This window comes from Dendronephthya gigantea, unplaced genomic scaffold (assembly GCF_004324835.1).
Source record: "Dendronephthya gigantea isolate DGI-Jeju-01 unplaced genomic scaffold, DenGig_1.0 000053F, whole genome shotgun sequence".
Taxonomy (NCBI): domain Eukaryota; kingdom Metazoa; phylum Cnidaria; class Anthozoa; order Malacalcyonacea; family Nephtheidae; genus Dendronephthya; species Dendronephthya gigantea.
The window spans coordinates 634666-658872 of record NW_021163063.1 but is presented as its reverse complement, the minus strand read 5'-3'; the positions used below and the strand labels follow the sequence as shown (position 1 = coordinate 658872).

The window sequence follows — 24207 nt, the reverse complement described above, 5'->3', positions numbered from 1 at the left end:
TAAAAAAATATAAAAAATATGAAAATATGAATGAAAATATGAAAAAACATAACTTTTGGAGTTTTGGTCGAATAATCTGGCCTAAAGAATGCATTTTAGAAGAACTATCGACCTCATTCTAATTCTATACTTGGTTGAAATTTAGCTCTCAGAAAATTGGCAGCCTAACCCTTTCCCCTCCTTCCCACTAGAAAAATTTGCATCCCCTAAAGTGGCGGATAGTCAAAAACAAAAATAAGATCATTCGAAAAATTGCAATTCTCCAAAATTTGCTACGATTTATTGTAAAAACTGAGGATAGGATATTAACGTATACAGACAAGTTCGATCTAATTAAATCTTCCTGAACGAAATCAGGACCACACCTTAAGGCCCGTTTACACTTGCAATTTTTGCTGCTCGAATTTCTTCTTTTGACAGATGTGAACGAGTGAATTAGTTACTGATTTTCAAATAAGAACTTTTATACACGAGAGCATTCGTAACTAATTACTCGTTCACATCTACCAAAAGAAGAAAATCGCAGCAATAATCGCTGGAAAGTTACACTTTTTCTGCAGGAAAGATAACTGCAGCTTTCCATCTGACTTCATTTCTTTCTGCCTTAATCATTGTTCATGTTAATAATCTTACACGACGTCTTACTAATGTCAATACTACAGGTATTTTCTTTGAGGTGGTAAAACTGCTGCAACAGCGTTTCGCCTGGCTTTATTCATTGCAGGAAGATATTTCCATGTGGGATCTCCCATCGTAAAACACTCCGCCGAATTCAGGGCTTTTCGTTTCTCGTTAACGCCTCCCACCACAAAAATCATGTTCCCAGTAATGACTGCACAGCTAATATATCTCTTCTCCAACATGGATGGTAAGACTGTGATGTTGCCCGTCTTGCAGTCATACATAAAAACATCATTCAGAACTTACCCTTTTTCGTCACAACCTCCAATAACAACTACTTGATCTCTCCACGGAACCGTTGCCATTTTCGTCAGCGGACGATGTAATGGTGGCTTCTTTCCACACTTATTCTTCTTCGGGTCATACTCTAACACACTGTCGAAAGCACCAACGCTATCATTTTCCCCACCAAAAATCTGCAGCTTGTCTTCAACCAGCTCAGCGCGGTGACACTGTCGCGGCTGAGGCATTTTGCACAGCTTTTTGATACAACAGGGTGAGATAATTGAGGATTCGCTGATCACACTCAAGCATTTCTTCTCGTCACGATCATAACCACCAATGTAAAAGATACGCCGTTTGTAAACAACAGTTTGGTGATCAGCGCAGTCATAAGGAAGCTTTCCTGGAAATTTTTTCCATTTCAATGGTAATTCGTTGAGATCCATCGTCTCGATTGTACTACCATTCTCTCCACCCACTATAAACAATTGATCATAATAAATGAAAGATGAAGCTCGTATATGATCCTCATTCATTGCTGACGCCTCAAACCAACCATTCTTCTCCCAGAAATAGATCTCCGTAGATTTGCCAGTTTCCTGCGTCGACCCAAATCCACCAGCAATCAAAATGTCCTGTCTTGGGGTATCCAAAACTACTCCTTCAGCTGGCGACGGCGCCGGTTTCTTTGGCAGTTCCAGGATATCGAGCTTCTCTAAGATTTGACTCATCATGTCTTTCATTTCGTTCATGTCTTTCTTCACTTTGTCAAGATCTTCTTTCACGTCTTGAACTTCTTTCTTAATTTCTTGATGATCCCAAGTTATCTGGTCTAAACTGTTCCTCGTTTCCGTATTTGATGCTTCCAGTTTTTGATCTAATTCTACAAAGCTTCCTTTCATATTTCCCACAACGGTTGACATTCCTGTTTCCACTTTTTGGTCTAGTTCTACTAAACTTCCTCTCATATCAAGCATATCTTCTCGTATCTGTCCACAGTCATGACATTTCACCGTCCTATATTCACACTCTACAGTCTCATGACGAACCTTGTCTTTCTTGTTAATCTTCGCACCACAATTTTCGTTCGAACACGACACAGGAGCAAAGCCGCAATTCCCAACATGAGTTGTGAGATCTTCAACACAGACAAACTCTGGACAACCACGACTGGCGTGATCACAATTAATCTTCAGCTTTGATAAATAATTATTCAATACCCGCGGTCGACGAAGCGTATCGACACTCAAATCCTCATTACATTCAGGACAAGTTTGAGAGTTAACATTCAAATGTTCAGTGATACAGTCGAGACAAAACATATGTTCATTATTTCTACAAGACCTTGGTTCCTTGAGGACATTGTAGCAAATTGAACAATGAAAATGATCGTCAACACCTGTCTCAAACCTGCTGTCGTCGTAGCCATATTTAACTTCTGTCAGGCAATAAGCCATTCTTCAAAGCTAACGATAGATTGCAGGACTTTACATTGTGAGAACAGTTAATTAAACAAATAAATGAATTATCTTACATAATGCAGAAGATAACAAAAAGCAGAAACAGGCGATGTTTTTAAAACCCTTGCACTTTCGATTCGCACAATATTGTTCGATGTTATTAAAATATAATCTTTTCCGTGTATTTTAACTATTTTTAGTTATCAATAAGAACGAAGAGGAAATACGTCATGCTACATACGAGATGAAATGACACACATGACCAAAACATGACTTGATATGTTCGACTTGTAGCGAAACGTTTTTCTTTGTTTTAAAGTCATTATTTCTAGCTGAGTGCCCAGGAAACACACTACGCTTCGCTACATTAAAGTTGAAGTTGAAAAAACAGGCTTCACTTAGCCAAAGTGAATACATAATCTCGAGAATCGTTGATCTCGGTCAGAGGTCATAATTAACTGGATTAACCCACTGATCTCGGATAACATGAATAGACCGGGTTAGATTAAATGGATGTTGGATCGGACTGGATCGATCCACGGATTTCAAATAGACAGGTTAGCTTTATTATTTCTATCGTGTTGATGTGATTAAATATCGTCACTATCAATTGATAATTATTAAATAAGATGTTTGCGGTGAACTTTAAGACGATGATTATTTACAACTGATGTGTATGAAATTACTATCTAAATGCGATGGGGATTGTTGAATCCTCGTACCCAGGAAACCACCCCGAGCACCACTTTCAGCTGACCTCTATATAAGACCTGAATGCAACGTTATATATTTTACGATTAAAGCGCCTGGGTACGAAACTGGGATTGTTGTACATCCGACATCGTGAATTTATGTCGAAATAATTTGAAAGAGAAAATTGTTCGATGATCTTGGACCAAGACCTTGGCTTCCTTGAGCAAAGTCTTTGGGTGAATTAATATGGCATGCACTTACACGCTAATCGCATTGAAATATTTCCCTGTAAGTTTAACTAAAATGTCAATCCGAATTGGGTACCAGTGCTAGTCTCTTTCTATTGTTTTTGCCAGCACGACCGTCGACCGTGAAGATAAAAACAATAGAAAGGGACTGGCACTGGTGCTTAATTCGGCTTCAAATTGGTTTCGAAGATGGCGAACGAGTTACCGTTCCAATTCATATAGAGTTCACTGGTTTTACCCAAATCACAACCCAAGCCAAAGCCAATCACTTGTAAGCAAGCTGTTCATAACTTCCCTACACTGACTAAGCCCTAATCTCACTATACTTATCCGCGCGAAGGTTTCATCACAAGGGTATATCACTGGTTAACATCATCGTTTGATTGAGATGAGATATCGTGACAACACTTGGCCCTTGTTCCCAGGGCTCGCCGTCAATCTGCATGGGTAACTTCCGTTTTTCTTTCACAGTTATCTACATTAAAAAATATTGGCGCGTAATAAATATGATTCACTCGTTACATATTGACTCGTTGCATATTAGAATTCCCCGACCGAGAAATTTTAGGCAAATTATAATAAAGCTAACAGACGAGCATATATTCTGTTATGGTTGATCATACCGAAACGCCATATTGAAAAACATCAAGGATACATCCAGCTATTTTATAGAGATCAGTGGCTAGGTTTTGTCTTTGTAAAACAACTTAAGGTCGTAGGTTGATTTGGGTAGAATACGTGTTTAGGCTGAGGTTACATGTAATCTGGGAGTTTCTGTGATCAAACTTCAAATGAATGGGTACGTGATAATATACCTTCACTTCATGGGCTTGACCAAGTAATAATGGATCCGCCAGATTGACATGCATTCTGGCGATATGAAAGGACGAGTAGAGACCACAGACTTCAAGTTTACCATCGCTAAAACTGGATACGAATAATCTTGTGTATTAAAAATTATGCATAAATACACCTTTGATTGATGGTGAATGGAAATTTAAAAGTACCCATGCTTGAAATGTCGTATTTATTTATATTCTGAAGAGATACATGCCAGAACCATACCTTACGGGGGGTAGGTCATCTTCACATTACCAGAAATCATGAACACCAGCGCACCAGCTGTAATATTTAAAACAACTATTCCTTCCAATTCAGGCAGTTCAACCACCTTGCCATCCATTTCCAGCTGAACATAAAAAGTGAAACTCAATGAGGCTATATATAACTAATAAATTCGAGTCAAACAGAAAGAATAGAAGCAGAGATAAAGCATTAAAAGTGTATTACAGACAGGTAGTTCAGTGTTAATAAGAGGAAAAAAAAACATGAAAAAACGGTAAGCACAGCAACAACACCAATAAAAACAAACAACGAACAAAAACAGCAAATTGAACAAGAGCAGTAGTTGAAACATAGTATACCTGAATCTTTTCTTGCAAATTTTTACAATTAGCTTCTAAAACTTCATTTACTCCGTAACTAAAGTAAATTGCCTTAAAAGAAAAAGATTCAAAACTTAATAATAACACGTTTCCATAAAAAAACGTACAAAATTAATAACGAATTCAGTCATTTCGCAGAAATACAAAAGAATACAGTTTATTGAACAAAACAACGCTCACAATATTTTTTGATAATTTTCTTACCTTGTTAAACAAGCGGCTGCTAAAAAGCGACGGTTGTTGTTCACGATGTTTGTGAAATTTTAAGACGACCGTAGCATCGCATCCAACGGAAAAATAACTATTCATTTTAAACACCTAAAATGTAAGGTCACAAACATACAGTTCATTGTGCGATCGCTCTGATCTGATTTGCGAGCAAATGCACAATCACCAGAGATTGATTGCGAGATTGTTATCACGTGTGAGTAGAACTATATTTAGAGATAGCTTGGGCTCGTAAGGGTAAATCAAGGACAGATAATCGATGATTTTCTCAAAAATAAAATGGAAATGAAAAATTGCATGCGTAATAATAGCTCAGCCACAGTTTGCCTTTGTGGTGAAATTATCTGGGCCTAACATATGCTTCTTAAAACTATCATCAAATTATTTTTTTTAATTATTTTTTTATTTTTTTATATGCCCGAAACTATTTAGCTAACAATTTCTGTTAGAATACTTGTTCATTGTGATGTTTTTTGTTGTTGTTGTTTGTTTGTTTGCTGTTTGTCAGACAATTTGCATGTTAAATTATACTAATTATATAATTAGAGAACTAAGAACGTTTAACTGTCACATAATGACAAATTTATTTGCTTGCGCAATTTGTAAACGCTATTCATAATTAAGTCAACCATTTTCTGCAATCATTTGAACTTGAAAATGAGGTCAAGATGACTTCGAAACGTCGTTCTTCAATAAATTTGTTATCGCTAACATATTTGTCTAAAATTATTTCTTTTTCCTGGTTTAATACAGAAATAAAGGAACATTTAAACAAAAAATAGCTAAAAGCAATTAATTTGTAAGACGAAATTTATTATGCTATTTCTAGTTTTAAAAGCAATTCACCATTTATAAAACATATTGTTATGTAACAAATTCATAATTACACTCATTGTTCACAACTACAGTTCTTGATCTGGCTTCGTTTCATCTTGTATTTATTGTTCATGCTAACAGTCGCCAATGACCTGTCGCTAATGTCAATCTTACACATATTTTCTTTGGCGTGGCAAAACTTCAGCAACTGCCCTGCGCCTGGCTTTATTCATGTTCGGAAGATATTTCCATGTGGAATCTCCCATTGTAAAACACTCCACTGAATTAAGCGTGTCACCTTTCTCATTCAAACCTCCCATGACGACAATTGTGTTTCCAGTAATAACCGCACAACATCCTCCTCTCTTCTTCAACATGGATGGTAAGACTGTGATCTTGCCCGTCTTGCAGTCATACATGAAAACATCATTCAGAACTCCGGTGTTCACGTCCCAACCTCCAATAACAACTACTTGATCTCTCCAGGGAACTGTTGCCATTTTCGCTAACGGACGAGGTAATGGTGGCATCTTTCTACACTTATTCCTCTTTGGATCAAACTCTATAACACTGTCCATAGAAAAAAAAATATTCTCTTGCCCACCTAAAATCAATATTTTATCTCCAACTACCTCAGCGCGATGGCAATCTCGTGGCTCAGGCATTAGGCACAACTCTTTCAAAGTGCAAGGTGAGGTAAGTTCCAATTCACTAATCACGTCGGAATACCGTTTTTTTTTATAATCATAACCACCAATGTGAAAAACACACTGTTGGTAAACAACAGTTTGATGATTATTACAGTCATAAGGAAGCTTTCCAGGAAATATCGTCCATTCCAGTGGAAAATCATTGACATCCAAGGTCTTGATTGTACTACAGGGATATCCCCCAACAATGAACACCCGATCATCATAAATGAAAGATGAAGCCCCTATATGCTCCTCGTGCATTGATGACATCTCAAACCAGCCATTTTTCTCCCAGGAAAATATTTCTGTAGTTTTTATAGTCTTATCGGAAGTCTCTCCGCCCCCTGCAATCAAAATGCCCTCTCTTGGTGTGTTCAACATTCCCTCAGTCGGAGATGTCGGTTTCCTCGACAATTCAAGAATATTAAACCTCTCTAAGATTTGACTCATCATAACTTTCACTTCTTGCACATCTTTGTTCACTTTGGAAAGATTTTCTTTCACATCTTTGACTTCCTTCTTAACTTCTGCGACTTCGTTCATTGTTTTTGCCCTTGATGCTTCCATTTTCACATTAAATTCCTCTATTAATTTTCCATTCGCTGCTTCCACTTTTTGATCCAACTCCACCTGACAACTTTGCACCTTTCCACCAACTGCTTCCACTTTTCGATCCAACTTTACCTGACAACTTTGCACATTTCCACCAACTGCTTTCACTTTTCGATCAAGTTCAACCAAACTTTCCCTCAGCGCTCCCACATCCTCTCGTATCTGTCCACAGTCATGACATTTCACCGTCCTATATTCACACTCTACAGTCTCATGACGAACCTTGTCTTTCTTGTTAATCTTCGCACCACAATTTTCGTTCGAACACGACACAGGAGCAAAGCCGCAATTCGCAACATGAGTTGTGAGATCTTCAACACAGACGAACTCTGGACAACCACGACTGGCGTAATCACAATTAATCTTCAGCTTTGATAAATAATTATTCAATACCCGCGGTCGACGAAGCGTGTCGACACTCAAATCTTCATTACATTCGGGACAAGTTTGACAGTTAACATTCAAATGTTCAGTGATACAGTCGAGACAAAACATATGTTCATTATTTCTACAAGACCTTGGTTCCTTGAGGACATTGAAACAGATTGAACAATGAAAATGTTCGTCAACATCTTTCTCAAACCTGCTGTCGTCGTAGCCATATTTCACTTCTGTTGGGCAACAAGCCATTCTTTAAAACTCATAATACAGTCTTGGCGTTACATTGTGAAAACAAATTATCACTGATATGATTTATCTACATTTTAGCGAAGAAAAATCGAGTAAATTGGCAGACAAATTCAAACCATCCTACTTTCGTTTTGAGATAATACTAAATAAAGCACTTCCGGTTTCCCCAAAATTATGTACAGGGCTCTCACAACGAAATTGATGAATTCCTCAAAAATTTCTCAAAATTTCCCCACATTTCCGATGAATTCCTTAGACATAAATAACGTAGAACTTTAATCGGCCACATGTGACTAATTAGACCAAAATGATCATGCTGCTATTTGCAATCAAACGCGCCGCGCGCCGAATTTTTATCGTTGTTTGCTAGCAGTCAACGTGACGTTCTTCCCTACTCAACGTTACGTTCTGGCCTAATCAACATTATGTTCTGATTGAATATGCAGGGATGATTTGAGTGACAGTTTTAAAAATATTTCAACCGTCAACTCATTAGAACTGGCTAATCAAAACATACGCATTTTAATGATTTTATTGTCGGCTAATTTTATTCAGTAAACACTCTACTGGCGAAAGTGTGCAATGAATCTTATATAAATGTAAGAATATACAGCAATTTCCCCGAAAAAGTTACTCCCCCCCAGATCGCTCCCCAAAAATCCACCAATTTCCCCGTTTTGGGTGAGAGCCCTGATTATGTAACACGCAAAGATTACTTCATCAGCATTCTTGTGGTGTACTGTTACATACATATCACGGATTATAAAAACTTATTTCATATCACAAGTTTTTTTTATTCGACGCTACGAGGATTTCATCGAATTGAATTTTCCATTATGGGGATTAATGGAAAAAATGACTGGATTCGAAGAAAACACAACTATTTTTGAATTTTAATCGGTTATGTATCACAAAAACAAACTCGAAAACAAATTTTAGCTATGTGATGAGGCAGATGAGCACTGGTTATTTTGCCTGCCTGCGAGGTATTGCTTTTGAAGTGAAGCCTTTGAAAATATGATTTTCATGAATTTTTTCTGCAAAAGTGGAAGTTGTTATAACTTAAATTCTATGATTGAATTTTAAAAAATATTTGTATGAAATTTATACAAACCTTTCTTGGTTTTGGCACGTGAAAATACGTGTATGTGTCTATCGTAATCTTCCATCTGTTATAAAGTAGAAAATCTAGCTCTTCAAAAACTCTAACCTCTGTTCAATATTATTATAAGTTTGAATCAAAACTAACTTGATTGATTGATTGAATGAATTTTCAAATGATTTGTGTATTTATAATTTCTAGTCTCCTATAGATTTATTTATATCATGTGTTTTTCATGGGTGAAGGCACAATAGTTCTTTTGAAAATAATAAAAAATATCACCAATGCAAAACACAGAAACAATTGCATCCGAGGGACGGAGGGAGTCCAAATTTTACACTTTCCAGGGGAAGCCCAACCACAACCACCCCAAACTAAGATCCATGGTAATGAATACAGTATGGATGTGCAGCTCAGTCAATGGTTATCAAAACAGGAGACAATAACAAGCATTACAAAAACCAATTGTATAAAATACAGTAATATAACCAAACCCACCACAAATGCTAGGATAGTCAGACAGTCAAAATCAAAGCCACTCTCAGGTAAAAAATGAATAAAGAGCTAAGTAAAGTGTATATATATTTTATAAGTAATTTTTGATAACAAACCAATTACCTGTCCAAAGCAGATGGCATTGCATTTTCAACCTTTTCCAAGATTTCACCCATACTTTGAACTCCAGTATAACCACTGCCCCACCCCAGCACTCGGGCGAGGTCATTACCAGTCCCCAGGGGAAGCACTGCTACATATGGTGGGATCTATAGTGGTGCACAATTTTGCAAGATATAAATTTTGAAGCTCTTGATCAGACAAGGCTGAGTGGAATGATAATGAGACGAGAATGTGCAAAATTGCACAGATCAGGAGCTTGTTAAAGTTTGCAGATTTAAAAATAAGAGAAAAACTCACATCAACTCTGACAAAAGCTGATCAATGAAAGTTGACGAATGTTAAAGAGATTTTTTGGTCATTAAACTATATACTCAAGGGAAATTGACTAAGAGTCTAAATTAATCTATTAACTGGCATTAAATATCTGAAACCTAAAACAAACCATCAACCCTTGCATGATACAATATATCATGAAAACTAAGAAACAAAATTCATCATATAGACCACTTGCAGCATCCCCATTTTGAAGGGAAAATGTTGTAGTTTTTAAATCTGTCAAAGGTTGTGAAGGGCAGCAAATGCAAATTAAACATGTCTTTGCCATATCTAAGTTTGTACAAGGCAGGTGCTTTTAAAGAGTCAAAGTAAGTACTAGTGAATTTATTGTGTTTCACCCCAGAGTTACGACGCTCGTCATGATCAAGTGATGTCACAGACAAGTGGTCTATTTTTAAAATCTTACTTTTATATTTGCAGAATCCAGGGCGCCCAGCACCCAACCAACTGTACCATCGCCTCCACAAATCAATATTCGACAGCGATGGTGCGGCAGCAGTTCACAAAACTCCAAAGCTGATTCTGGAGAGACATCTATCAGGTCAACCACCTGAAAGTCAAACTAACAGTCAAAATTGGAGGTATCTAAGTGCAACCTGGGCCTTCATCAGTGCAATTATAAGCTTTTAAATTCCAAACATCATTTTTTATCAGTTGGTGATACATTTGTTCTCACTGTATTTGCAAATTTTAAAAACAGTTTTACCAATCTCGGCATATAACAAATACATGTGGTGTTCATATTATGATTTAAGTTATCAGTTTAGCTAGCACGCAAAACTTAAAGTGGCACTTAAGTCTGTATGTAAACAAATTATTGTTTGTTTACATTTTGAAGTTCTGTACTGTTTGAAATATGCTGTGTTGTCTGAATATTTAACAACATGTAGATTTGCTATGCCATTAAATGAATATGAACTAGTGTTTTTGATGAAAAAAACTCTTTACTCACATTGTCATGGGAATAACTGATGGGCAGAACAGCATTGAGGTGAATAAACAACATAAATAATGACATTAAGTTGAATAAAAAACACAAATGATGACATTGAGGTGAATAAACAACACAAATAATGACATTGAGGTGAATAAACAACACAAATAATGACATTGAGGTGAATAAACAACACAAATAATGACATTAAGATGAATAAACACCACAAATAATGACAATGAGATGAATAAACAACACAAATAATGACATTGAGATGAATAACAAACAACACAAATAATGACATTGGGGTAAATAAACAACACAAATAATGACATTGAGATGAATAAACAACACAAAACACTATAAAGACAACAATTGGTGCCTTATGCTGCTAATTTCAAGACTCTGACACCAAATCATATTACCTGAATTGGGTTAAGTAATTCTCTGAAAGCTCTCAACAATCTCTCTCCCTCATTTTCACCACTCTTTCGATTCGCCAGCACCAATAATGGTGACCAATCCTTGAATTTCGGTGGATCTACTTCCCGTACCATATACCGTCGGTAGGTGCCCTTCCATCTCTCGTACTTAACCGTCACACAATAGGGTGGCACCACCATGGTTTGGAACTTCCCGAAATCACAGTCCCGAGATACCATCTGGATGCAATTCTCGTGAACCGTTCGCTGGCACCAGACGCACCGTAGATCGCAAAGGCGTGGCTCGGTACCACAGTGCATATTGCACACCTCACACACGCTTGTCAGGGGTAGGTTCCCCCTTATCCAATGGTGTTTCATGGCAGCACGTCTGGACAATACCACAACCTTGCATGCATGCTTCTTGTTGGCAGCATCCAAACATAAGTCATGCACGGATAGTGCACATGTATCGCAAAAACTTCCTCTCACAACTGATATTTTACACCAGTTACAATAGGTAGGCTTATCAAGGAAGTCCGCGTGCTTCCATCTGTGGCCTCGATGAGGGTCACCGACTTGCAAACCTTTTTTTGAACGTCTTCTGCAAAGTTTTGTGATTATCCAGCACACAGCAAAACACAGCAGACAATAGAATGCTATCTGAGACGGATCTCCGCGCCAGTAAAAAAAGTCCTCCACAATTTTCAAGCAATTTTCTAACCTACTTTTCTCGATATTTCCAGCGTTCATTCTGCATGTTTTGAAAATACACCTGCGCCAAATAACATCGTTCAGAAGTTGACTCACTCTCAATCTCCGAACAGGTTTCGCGCCTATCAAGAGTTCTGGAAAATGACAATTTTCGTCGCCACATTGAATTGTAACGCATTAAACGCATTATGGGAAAATATCGAAATTATGAAGATGCTTTTTAAATTTTCATTACAGTGAAAATTATTAAATATTAAAATGAAAAAAAACCACGAATAATTCTTTAACGAAAATTTTAATCTTTGCCAGGAAATGAGCATTTTTAATATAGCAGTAAATATACAGTACACTTGTGTCGTGAAATACGCCATTTTTGTTTTGAAGTTTGTAATATTTGTAATATTTAAATTTGAAACATCTGGGCAATTAAAAGTAGTTAGATTAAAAGTAGGTTTATTATAAAATGCTGTAAGTGAAAACGAAATTAAATGTGAACAAACAAATATATTATCCCTTTATATGCAAGATTTCACTTAAAATAACTTTCTAAACTCAAATTCTGTTCAATTCAAGTTATTCAACAAAGAAAATCACTTCAGGGGATAGTTGTTCGAAGCTAGGTTAACGCTAGCCTACGTCATTAGCGCTAATTGATACAGATAATAACCATAATTAACTTCAGTGTTGCCAAGTTCGGGATTTTATCCCGAGATCTCGGGATTTTTTGAAGCAGTTGGGATTTTTTGGGGATTTATTTCTCAAATGGTAATCTCGGGATTTTTTTAGGGATTTTTGGGAAAGGGAAGTTTGGAATTTGGGAAAAGATGTTTTCGTTAAATTGACAAATAAACATGTTAAAAATCTAAGGTAAATTAATACTTGCGGCAAAAACGCTACTCAAAGTCACTCAATAAAGACTATTTGTCCTATTTGTACAATCGGTTATGCAGAGAAGTACCGCTTTTGAAACGCAAACTGACCGGACTGGGTACTAGGGTGCGCCAAGGCTAAGGACTGGGGTCGAAATTAGAATCTCGGGATTTTAGGGGGAATCTCGGGATATTTCAGGCGCTTACTTGGGATTTTTACAAAATTACAGTTGGCAACACTGATTAACTTTTATATGCAAGCAAGCAATTGAAGTTTATGTAAAAATTTACGTGAGCCCAAAGTGAAGTTAACCGACTTTTTAACCGAATTCAAGCGAATGGATATAAGTCTTATAACTAAATGAGCAACAATTCCAGTGCACATTATTCCCATATTTTTTTGGGACTTTGAATATATTTAGTATTACCACTCTATAATTGCTGAATTTTGTGTATTGTAAATAAATACAAGTTTGATTTCGAGGAGTTTGCAACTTTGTGGGGACATTCTTCATAATAAATTTTGAATTTTCAAAGGTTTTTTGTAATCCCTTAGTACTGACGTGTGTAGGAAGCTTTATAATTAGAGTCTCACATTTCAATCGAAATCGCACAAGGAAATATGCAAATATTATAAATAAATAACTCCAACAGCGGCATTTTGACATTGATTAGAATTTAAATATCATTACTATATAAAAGATAGCTTTTGTAATGTTTGGGAGCATTAAGCGTCGTTTTCATCGTTCGTGGTGGGTTTGTAACGATGGTTGAACGCTTGCAACATTGTATCAATATTTATGTGGCAATGTAATGTCGCATGCAAGCGGAAAGAAAAGATACGAATACATATGTTGATGAATAGACAAATTTTGTCGCATGTTCCACATAGTTCAACTTGTCGCCTTCGTTATGAGCGGTTGATGAAACGAACGATACATATTTTATAAAATTCATTTGGTAAGTAAGTTCCTCTAAATGTGTAGCACTCATAGTTACGGGCTTTATGGCTGAAAAATAATAAATCATACGCCACTACTGCTGTACCATGTACAGGCCTACCCATTGTCATGAAACCGAACGCTACAGGTTGAATTATATCGCTACAGGTTGAATTATATCGCTACAGGTTGAATTATATGACTTGCTCTGACAATTTCGACACATATTCCTAGCCTTACCATGAGCATAAAATGAATGAATCATGTCTGAACTCAATCAAAAGGTCGAGCCAAGGAAGAATATATTTGCTTTATATGCTCGTATTATCTGCGGAAATTTTTATGCTTGTTTATAATATATTGGCTTTCCAATTTAGCTATATGCTTGATACGAACTTCCGCAGCGAACATAAATTAACCACAAAAGCGTTTCCAACATTTGGTAACACGACATTTGTATTCAAGATTTGAACCAAAACTTTGTTTATCCGTCTGTAGGTTTGTATGTATATACATGCATCATTTTGGAAAGTCTACAATTCTACAGGGCAGAGGCGAGCTAATAATGCTAAAGCTTTCTTCCTATGTAAAGTTGTTAGTGTCATTAGCAGAAACTTATCTTTAATTGCAACTATTTTGCAGCTTTCTCATTGTTAACTTTTTAACAAGAAGTCGCAAAACGGCGAATATTCAACACTTTGCGACAAACACATGCTCTTGTGTATACACTTTCGTCAGCCTAATTCGCTTTGTTTGTTGCTGTCGAGGTTCAGCCATGCAAAACCTCCAAAACTTTGACCTTTTGTCCACTGGTATTTGTTGACAATTTCATATTCCATTATAAGTTGACAAAGTAATATTTCCTGTTTTATTGCTGATCTGATAAAATTTCTTTTGAGACAGAGAAGTCGATTACAATGTAAAATTTCGGACTATTACGTTTTATATCACATGAATTTTACTTATAACCTACTTACTATTTTTTTTTTAAAACTTAACCGGTTTTTCTTTTTACCTCAGACGAAATCATCAACCCCTCTTCGAGATCTATAAAAGAGACATTGGACTTTGTTCTGTCTTTTGGACACTCTTTAAGTGTCCTAAAAAGTAGTAGTTCAAGGCTTTTATATACAAACTTTATTGAACAGGTCATGGTTGCGACTTGCCAACAAATTTGATAGAAAATATACATTTCATAATTGAAATTTTGTCCTCTAGATGTACTGCTTTAAGACAATATGGACGCATCAGCAACGACGTCTAATTACAAGTTACAACAATTAAATAAAGAAAATGGCTGTGCAACGGCGGCAAATGATACTTCGCAGACCGAAGACAACAAAATAGACTTCATCCTCGTCTACACGCAATCAGACGATGAAGACAAAAATGCAGACCGGGAGATATTCGAAGGGAATTTAGCATTGCGAGGATTGGAATTGAGACACGTTCCTTCATCTAGCGCCACGGTTTGTAAAATATCTCTTTACTCATTTTTGACTTTCGGTTGTGAAAAGTTAAGAAAAACCTTCTATGTGAAACATCCACTTATTGACATTAGGATGGCTCACCCCACCGCTATTCAGTCTGACAATGACCGGCGGTTAGAGATTTAGTTTTCTATATGTGGTTCCAACAGCATTCTTCTTGATCCTTAACAAGACACCCTGGGGTAAAGAATGGGGCCCCAACCCCAACGTTTGACGTTCAAATGACTAAATTCGCACACATTGAATGGGAGCCCCCATAACCAATTATTTAACAGCTATAATAGAGGAACGATTTCACACTAGTTGCATTGACTGGAATGGCACTCTCCCCTCTCCAAACCATACTCAGCCATACCTCCCACTGACCATACTCAGCCATACCTCCCACCGACCATACTCAGCCATACCTCCCACCGACCATACTCAGCCATACCTCCCACCGACCATACTCAGCCATACCTCCCACCAACCATACTCAGCCATACCTCTCACCCACCATACTCAGCCATACCTCCCACAAACCATACTCAGCCATACCTCCCACCGACCATACTCAGCCATACCTCCCACCGACCATACTCAGCCATACCTCCCAACCGACCATACTCAGCCATGCCTCCCACCGACCATACTCAGCCATGCCTCCCACCGTTTAATTGACCAATCTAGTGTGCACTGGCGTAGCCACCATCGATAATTGGGGGGGTCCATATTCATATATTCATGTAAACAGACTGTAAAGACAATTGATTTGAAAAGAAATTAATCCTGCGTATCACGAATATATGAATATGGACCCCCCCAATTATCGTTCTGGCTACGCCGCTGCTAGTGTGAAACGCGTGTCATTAAACAATCCTATTTCTATTAACTGTGCTACAACTTTAGGAACAAAACTTGGTTTTTGTACAAGTACATGCCCCACTCGAAGTGTTGTACCAGAAAGCAGAAGATATGAACATTCAGATGCCAATCAAAGATAGCAAAAAGAAAAAGAAAAAGAGAGATTCGGAGAAAACCTTTTCAGGAAACCTTTACGAAAAGTACGAGCATCGGGATCCATTCGTCGTAAAAAATCCCACTGTTAGACGTCGAAATCCAAGTACAACAACGACGTTTTCGACGGCGAATGTTGCCGCTTTTGAGACAAAGAATGGCCCGTATTTTTTCGACAATGCGGAAAGAAGTCGAATGGTGCGACGGATATTACAGTTGACGTCATTTAAACGTACGGAAACCTCTGAGGAAGTCGAGGAACACGAGGACGACACGACACTCGAGGAAGGTCATGGGATAGAACAGTTGTGTCACAACGGTGTATATCAATCGTACTACCCCCTCCATGATGGACCATTACAATCACCTGATAATCACGAGATGTCACGTGAAAACCACAATGCGTCAGGTGGTGATGGCAGTGTGACTCGAAGCAGTTACATGACATCACGTGACGATTACACCGATAACGATCGACAAAGATTGCGCCAGGACTGGGCCTCTTTTTCAAAGATATTCAAATACCAACCTCTAGACGCCATCCGGGACTATTTCGGCGTACGCGTAAGCTTCTATTTCGCATGGCTTGGGGTCTACACCACGTTCCTTGTACCAGCTGCGATCGTGGGTTTCCTGTGTTTCTTGTATGCCCTTGGAACCATGACAACGTCTGAACCTCTCAAGGAAATTTGCGATCAGGCAAATGAAAGGTAGGCCGGATCTGTAGGCAAATCTGCCCCATACTTCTAAAGGGTGTTAAGGCGGTGTTACACTATGCAAGTTTCCTTGCAACTTGCAATGCAATTCTACTCCTAAGGCATCTAAAGATGTCAAATACAAACATTTCTTACGATCTGGTAACGTTTTCTTTGCATTTCGAACACTCTTTACTAATTAACATCCCTCGAAATTATAATTGCATTGCAAGTCGCAAGGAAGATTGCATAGTGTAACAGCGCCTTTAGTCTTGGAAGATAGGAGCGGAGAACATTCCGTTCTTTTGACCCTAACCTCCCAATTCTTCCAACGCAACAAAATGTTTGTGTAAACAATGCGAATCGTAATGAAATATTTTGCTTTTTCTTTCATACAGACTGTTTTACATGTGTCCTCAATGCGACCGACATTGTAGTTTCTACAGTCTAACAACTAACTGTCATTACTCAAGATTTGCGCACCTTTTCGACAACGAAGCTACGGTATTCTTCTCAGTCTTCATGTCGATATGGGCGACCCTTTTTCTCGAATACTGGAAGCGCACGGAGGCCACGCTTGCGTTTAAATGGAACGTCTACGACCTTTTGAGAGAGTACGAGCCGCTACGGCCTGAATTTGTTACCAAAGTCAAGGACGAGAGGGAGAATACCGTCACGGAAAAGCCAGAACCTTACATTCCACGCTTCACGAGGGTTCGTCGAACGATGGGTGCTTTGGGAGTGGTGTGTTTGATGGTGCTGGTTGTAATTGGTACAGTGGTTGGAATCGTCGTGTACCGGGCGAGCGTTCTTGCTGCGTTGTACGCAAATTCCAGCCACAGCCTTCGTGAAAACGCCAAGCTCATGACCTCTATCACTGCTGCCGGGATTAACTTGATCTTCATTCAACTGCTAACGTGGTTTTACTTCAAAATCGCCGTGAACTTGACGAACTGGGAGAATCCTCGCACAGTCACGGAGTATCACAACAGCTTTACGTTGAAAATGTACGTTTTCGAATTCGTCAACACGTATTCGGCTCTCTTCTACGTAGCGTTCTTCCAAGCTGGTTATATTAATGGCAATCCGGTGAAATACAACAGAATAAACGGACGAAGAATTGAGGAATGTCACCCGGCCGGGTGTCTGATTGATGTCTGCATACAACTGGCTGTGGTCATGATCGGAAAACAAATTTTAGGAATGCTCATCGAATTTGTTTACCCGTAAGTAGTCAAGAGTCAAGACCTCTCATAAAAGAACTATACTCTGACTTCAATGAGTATATTTTAGGCATATTTACTCGCTGGATATATTTCTGGGCAGAAAAAAATGTCATAAATATTGAAGTATTTCATGCACCCAGATATATTTGTTATACAGAGTCTCTAAACTTGGGATTTGTAAATGCATATTTCAAACTTTTGGTTTTTAGGTCAATTCGCAAATGGTGGTACGACAGACGCTTCCGTCGTCCTAGCAACGCTGACGAAGCCTTGCCAAGGTGGGAAAACGATTATTGGTTGCATGAAGAACCGGAGTTCCGAATGTTTTATGAATATTTGGATATGGGTAAGTGATCAGTGCATGGCTACTACCTTTTGGCGAGTTATGCTCTCTACATGCCGCCCTATTTTTGTCAACAAAGCCAAAGGAACAATCATTTTCAAGCGGGAAAATTTGAAACATGTTGATATGAATATGCTCCTTCGCAGAAAGTAAACTTTTTTACCTTGCAAATACAATTAATGGATGTGGCAAATTTTACATTTTCAGTGAGGTCTGCGCATTCGTTCTGCTCCTAACCGTGCAGAGACCATTGTTTAAGTACTTACATTAATTTCGCAGGCCAGTTTTAAAATGATATCGTGGTTTAGAACCATCACGAACTAAAAGCTATATTCGTCAAAGTTCGTCATCGGAAATTGTAAACTGTGAACAAACATTTGTTTACATTATTGACTGCATCACCTTTAATAATCTAATCGTAAGCGATTTAAATTCGCAAAATATTATATTCTCGATCGGTTTGCCGTCATTTTTTTTTATTTTCATCAATTCACGATAGATCCCTTTGATTTTGTAGTCATTCAATTTGGCTTCGTGACAATGTTCGTTGCTTCGTTCCCATTGGCGCCACTCTTCGCTCTTCTGAATAATTTCGTGGAAACACGAGCAGACGCCATTAATTTTGTCGTTAACTACCGTCGCCGAGTCGCCGAACAAGTGAAAAATATCGGAATATGGTTTAAAATCTTGGAAGTTGTCACCAAAATCTCGGTCGTGGTTAATTCGTTTGTGATTGCTTTTACCACAGAGTTCATACCGAGGTACTGTTAACAACTTGATTTTAGCCAGGTGGAGTGTACCATTTTTCGGTATATTCGACCATAGTCGAGTGTACCATTTTTCGGCATATTCACCATGGTCGAGTATACTATTTTTCGGTAAATTCGACAATGGTCGAGTGTACCATATTTCGGTACTTTGGACCATGGTCGACCACAGGATTTCATTATTATATTCTCATACTTATATTTCAGGCTGGTTTACTCTTATCGGTACAGTGCGGACGGATCGTTAAAAGGTTATGTCAACAACTCGCTAACCTACATCAACATTTCCGATCTAGAACCAGACTCTTTGCCCGACAATCCCTTAAAGAATCTCAACTATTCGCTGCCTTACTGCAGGTATAAAAACACCTTCAAAAGTAGCAAGCCAGACCCTTTTAGTAGCACAGAGCAGGACTGACTTGCCGATGATTGAAAACACTAACAAGAATAGATCATATAAATGAAATAATCGAGAATTTGAAAGCATCCGTAAAACCCAGCCAACAAAATTTCCCTGCTGTTTTCAACGGCTCAAACGATGCTAAATAATAATTTAAACTGAAAAACAAATAGAAAAGTTCGAAGACATTTGTGATTCTATCATTTGGTCGCAGTATCATTGACTAATCTCTACTTTAGAATGTCTAAAGTGATACAGAAATGAGCACTTTTGCATCGACTAGTTTGAGGTGTTTGCACCATTTACAACCATATATAAGAATAGAATACATAAATTTATACTTTATGAACATTATACCTATAGATCACATCTTGCTAGGGCACTGGATTTTATAGCGCCAGGGTGGCGCTGAGTGCGTTCAAAGTTAAGCTGCTTGGCATGAACGACACCTGATGTGGAATTCCTCAATATCTATGACAATGGTCGTAATACACAAACTTTCATTTTCCTTAGATTCAAAGAATACCTGGAACCGAACAAGCCATATGACGTCAGCAAACAGTTCTTATACGTCATGTTATACCGCCTTGCATTCGTCATCGCCTTTCAATATTTTGTATTTCTCATCAAAGACACACTATCCCGTCTCGTCCCGGACATCCCCAGGTCGCTGCAGGCAAAGATCGCACGCAAGTTGCACGTGGAGCGCATGTGCTTTCGCAAGAGTGCCGTGGAAGCCACGCGCGAGTTCTCGCGGCAGCAGCAAGAACGGGTACAGCGAGCATCCGGTCCAGCGCACTTCGACGGCAAAGTACTTCATGTTGGTAAACGAAACTCGAGCAAGAAAAAGAAGCGGGAGAGAAAGCATTCAAATGAATTCCCAAGTTCCTTTTTTCATCACCAGTCCTACGTTTGAAGCAGCTCTCGGTCGAAAATATTTTAAAAATATTGGGCAAATAGCAAAGTAGCAACAGAATCACCTACGATCAAATCAATGAAGATATCCAGCCTTTAGATTTTAGCCAATAGCCGGTCACTTTAACACGTACAAATGTGCAAGCGCTGTTTTCAAAGTTATTGAATAAAGCTTTCCTAATTCCACTCAGTATAAACGATTTGAAAAGCAAGAGACTTAGTAGAAAAGAAACATTATATGAACGATTCATTCCGTTGTAATTTCAATGTCTGAGCAGTATTTTTAAATACCCTCATTATCAGGTGTGTAAATTTCCACCTTTGAAGCATAAATAACTTTCAGTAAAGAAATATCAAGTTGCAGGTAATTCAAACGATCACACAGCCATGGCGAAAATAATAGTTCAGTTGAGAATAAAATGATGAGTATTTATTTAACTACACACAACGGGCAGACCATTTATGGCGATAGGAGTTGTTTTTGATTCCTAAAGCGAAGGTTTAGGGTTTAGCTTAAGGCCGGCGCACACTAGAGCTATGTGCTTAGCAAAAAGTCATTCGTGGCCATTAGCCTAAGCCAGTTGCTCTCGTGTGCGGGCGACTTTTCCAGTGACTTTTGTCATTCGTGCCAAAAGTCGCCGGAAAAGTCGCCCGCACACGAGAGCAACTGGCTTAAGCCGATGGCCACGAATGACTTTTTGCTAAGCACATAGCTCTAGTGTGCGCCGGCCTTTACTACCGCAGAGCCGTTGCGTGTTTCGTAGATGATTGACATGAATTTGCATATAGTATTTTCTCCAAATATTAGGTACATATAATTATTAATAATCATCGGTTTTGAGTATGATTAATGATGTTGAATCGTAGAAAATTTTCAAAAAGATCACACAAGATAGCATTGTCTTTGTTGAAAGACAAACAAAACCTTAAACTTGTGTTTCTTAGTATAACCATGGTCGTATATTTGCCATTTTCCGGCGATTATATGACCATGGTCGTGTATTTGCCATTTTCCGGCGAATATATGACCATGGTCGTATATTCGCCATTTTCCGGCGAAAATATGACCATGGTCGTATATTTGCCATTTTCCGGCGAATATATGACCATGGACGTATATTTGCCATTTTCCGGCGAATATATGACCATGGTCGTATACTTGCCATTTTCCGGCGAATATATGACCATGGTCGTATACTTGCTTGGAAAATTTTTTTTTCATTTAAAAATATTTGATATTTTTAAGTTTCCTTTGAAGCATTTCAAGAGCTCTTGAATCATGTTTATCGCATGTAAAACACGCAACTTCTTGTCGTGTTTAATTTGAGATAAAACATGCACAATATACTTTTTGAACTGCGATTTTGTCTAGACAAAAAATAAGTCGTACCATTTCAGCATATACGCTAGCTCACCATTCGAAATTCGGCCGCCGAATGGCCCATTGAATTCGACTTCAAAATCGCAACAAGTCCAGTGTTTTAAGGCCAAATTAGCGCACACAGGCATTTAGTCCTAGTCAATAATGCGTGGTCGGAACAAATATAAGAAGAAATCAGATAAAACACTTTTAAAAACCCTCAGCCATAATGTACCACGAGTATAATGTTACATTTCAAATGATTTTGACACCCACCTCATTGTTTTCGCAATGGATCAAATGGATTTTACATTATCTCGAGCGCTGCATCTATAAAACCATCAGATATATCTTGCCTCTTCATTCAATCCTGTGGGTTGCTTGAGGTATGTGTGAACAAGCGTAAAGCTAGTCCTATAAAGAAGTATACGTTTAAAATAAGTCTGGAAACATGAACTGGGTACTTTTTGTTGGTGTGATTCTACTGAAGCAGTCTTTCCAAGGTAAGTTCGTATAGACCCAGAACTCAGGTTATGTAAATAATGATGGTGAATTGTTTATTTATTGAATTCCTAACGTGAATAAACTCTATTTTCAATCTCAAATGTTAGAGCATGAATACTTATAAGGTTATTCCATTATCCAGTGTTTTTTGTTTAAAACGACGTGAACGCTGTTTGTATTAAAAACATGCTTTTATAAAAGGGTATATACCCTTAAATACTTTATTTACAGTGTTCCTGGCAATACGAAACTTTCATGTAGCTATAATTTTGATTGTTTAACAAATCCATCCATTTTAAAGACTCAAATTATATATAACCCGCGTCGCAAATTGTATAAAGAGAATATTCTACTTTGATCTATTGATTTATTTATTTCCAATGCTGTGTGTTCATGATGCATGGCAATGATTATGTCCTTCAAGTCGAAATTTTAGTCAGAATTTCAGTGTCAATAACTATAAATAAGGTCACTGCAACACGGTTGAAATGTAAGTTAAATAATTACTCTTAACCCATTCAAAAAGGTACTACCCTTGTACTCAGTAGAATCGACTTAAAAGAGGCCTTGTTTTACGAGAGGAATTTAACGATAATAACAATTTTGATATTTTTTAACCAAGGATATTTTAGCTCCTCACACAACAGCTCTTATATCGCGGACTTCGTATCGCGTGATTTAATAGAACTGATAAGTCTGCCTTTAGAAAAACAACCGCCAATCCTAAATTGTGGGAGTAAGTGGGACGAATTCATATATTTTCCCTGAGTCACGATCACTGCCATGCATGTGCAAGATTTCGCTCAGCGAGGATGCTAGCGTGTTTTGATAGCTAAAATATATCATTTAAGAAAGACTCAATTTAAAGTTAATTAAACAAAACCTGTGTATTCAACCACGCCTTCTGTTTACCCAAAGCGAACAGCGAAATCAGCCTCCCGCGCATACGGAGACCCACTCAGTGGCATGTCTGAGTTGCGCAAAACGTTTCATATGGTGCGCAAAACGTTTCATATGGTGCGCAAAACGTTTCATATGGTGCGCGAGTGTCTCTGATGTACAAAACTCTTCAGAGAGTGCCATGCAGTTACTTTCTTCATATAAGACGATCAACATCGAAGATTTAAAATGTAACGAGGGTAAAATTTGTATCGGCGGTGACATTCTCGTTCGTCTCTTGCAAGATTTTGGAGATAAAATGTTCTTTAAAAAACATAATTATAAATGATATCCCCAAGTGTCCTTGAAGATCTAGGAAGGAATTTTAGAAAATCTCCAGAAAATTTCAATCAAATATCTGTTGAATTTAAGGCGTGAAATTTGATTTTGAAAACAATTGGAAAACATTCCTTCCAAGCGAATTGCATTACGAGGCGCATTTTACGCAAATATTTGTATGCGACGCACTCGTCGGCCTCTTCCCATGATCTCCAGGGGCGATCAATTCTTGATCCAAATTCAAATGCGCCACCTGAAAGACACAGTCGATTTCTCAACTCACAAAAGCCTTTTTATCAATATGGTTCTTTTTAAAGCTCTCACTCATTTCACAACAAAACACCTCAATGGCTGATGCCAACCATTTTCGGGCATGTCGGTTCTTGAAGAGTGTAACTTTGATATTTCATCCATTTTTAAAAATCGATTAAGTTCAGTTTTAGATTTCTTGATAATTGTAAGGACTTTGAGTTTAGTGACATTCCTAGCTTATAGCCAAGCTTACAATGTTTTCTCAACTGGCATCCACTATTAAATCGTCAGCCGGCCAAGGCATTGCTGAGAAAGCTTTCACAGTTTTCACACTATTTCTATATTAAACTAGATAAACAACAAACAGTCTGCGAAAAC

General features: G+C 38.0%; 3 protein-coding genes across 4 annotated transcripts; 1 reads left to right on the top strand and 2 right to left on the bottom strand.

Annotated features, from left to right (window-relative positions):
* Nucleotides 1–268: 268 nt before the first annotated feature.
* LOC114529192 (beta-scruin-like) lies at nt 269–4393 on the bottom strand. Its single transcript, XM_028550960.1, has 3 exons — nt 4370–4393; nt 4120–4231; nt 269–3779 (listed from the first exon to the last, which is right to left on the bottom strand). Exon 3 carries the CDS (start codon nt 2358–2360, stop codon nt 924–926), a length of 1437 nt encoding a protein of 478 aa, XP_028406761.1. The 5' UTR covers nt 2361–3779; nt 4120–4231; nt 4370–4393; the 3' UTR covers nt 269–923.
* Nucleotides 4371–11913, bottom strand: LOC114529038 (diacylglycerol kinase epsilon-like). Its single transcript, XM_028550764.1, has 7 exons — nt 11143–11913; nt 10190–10333; nt 9448–9593; nt 8842–8896; nt 4954–5067; nt 4729–4800; nt 4371–4493 (listed from the first exon to the last, which is right to left on the bottom strand). Exons 1-7 carry the CDS (start codon nt 11890–11892, stop codon nt 4371–4373), a joined length of 1404 nt encoding a protein of 467 aa, XP_028406565.1. The 5' UTR covers nt 11893–11913.
* Nucleotides 11914–13353: 1440 nt separating this feature from the next.
* Nucleotides 13354–20976, top strand: LOC114529158 (anoctamin-4-like). Of its 2 annotated transcripts, none has more exons than XM_028550924.1 (8): nt 13354–13682; nt 14882–15132; nt 16042–16859; nt 17243–18070; nt 18280–18416; nt 18931–19174; nt 19388–19537; nt 20094–20976. In XM_028550924.1, exons 2-8 carry the CDS (start codon nt 14902–14904, stop codon nt 20494–20496), a joined length of 2811 nt encoding a protein of 936 aa, XP_028406725.1. In that variant the 5' UTR covers nt 13354–13682; nt 14882–14901; the 3' UTR covers nt 20497–20976. The 2 variants fall into 2 exon arrangements, with proteins under 2 accessions (XP_028406725.1, XP_028406726.1); XM_028550925.1 differs by having other exon boundaries at nt 19477–19537; nt 20094–20220.
* The last annotated feature ends 3231 nt before the right edge of the window (nt 20977–24207 follow it).

Excerpts from the sequence above, each read along its gene's own strand:
- LOC114529192 (XM_028550960.1), bottom strand. The coding sequence starts at position 2,360 with ATGGCTTATTGCCTGACAGAAGTTAAATATGGCTACGACGACAGCAGG.
- LOC114529038 (XM_028550764.1), bottom strand. The coding sequence starts at position 11,892 with ATGAACGCTGGAAATATCGAGAAAAGTAGGTTAGAAAATTGCTTGAAA. Across the intron at positions 4,801-4,953 it reads GCAGCCGCTTGTTTAACAAG|GCAATTTACTTTAGTTACGG; the intron begins GTAAGAAAATTA and ends TTTTCTTTTAAG. Across the intron at positions 4,494-4,728 it reads ATTTGCAAGAAAAGATTCAG|CTGGAAATGGATGGCAAGGT; the intron begins GTATACTATGTT and ends TTTTATGTTCAG.
- LOC114529158 (XM_028550924.1), top strand. The coding sequence starts at position 14,902 with ATGGACGCATCAGCAACGACGTCTAATTACAAGTTACAACAATTAAAT. Across the intron at positions 16,860-17,242 it reads TGCGATCAGGCAAATGAAAG|ACTGTTTTACATGTGTCCTC; the intron begins GTAGGCCGGATC and ends TCTTTCATACAG. Across the intron at positions 19,175-19,387 it reads ACCACAGAGTTCATACCGAG|GCTGGTTTACTCTTATCGGT; the intron begins GTACTGTTAACA and ends CTTATATTTCAG.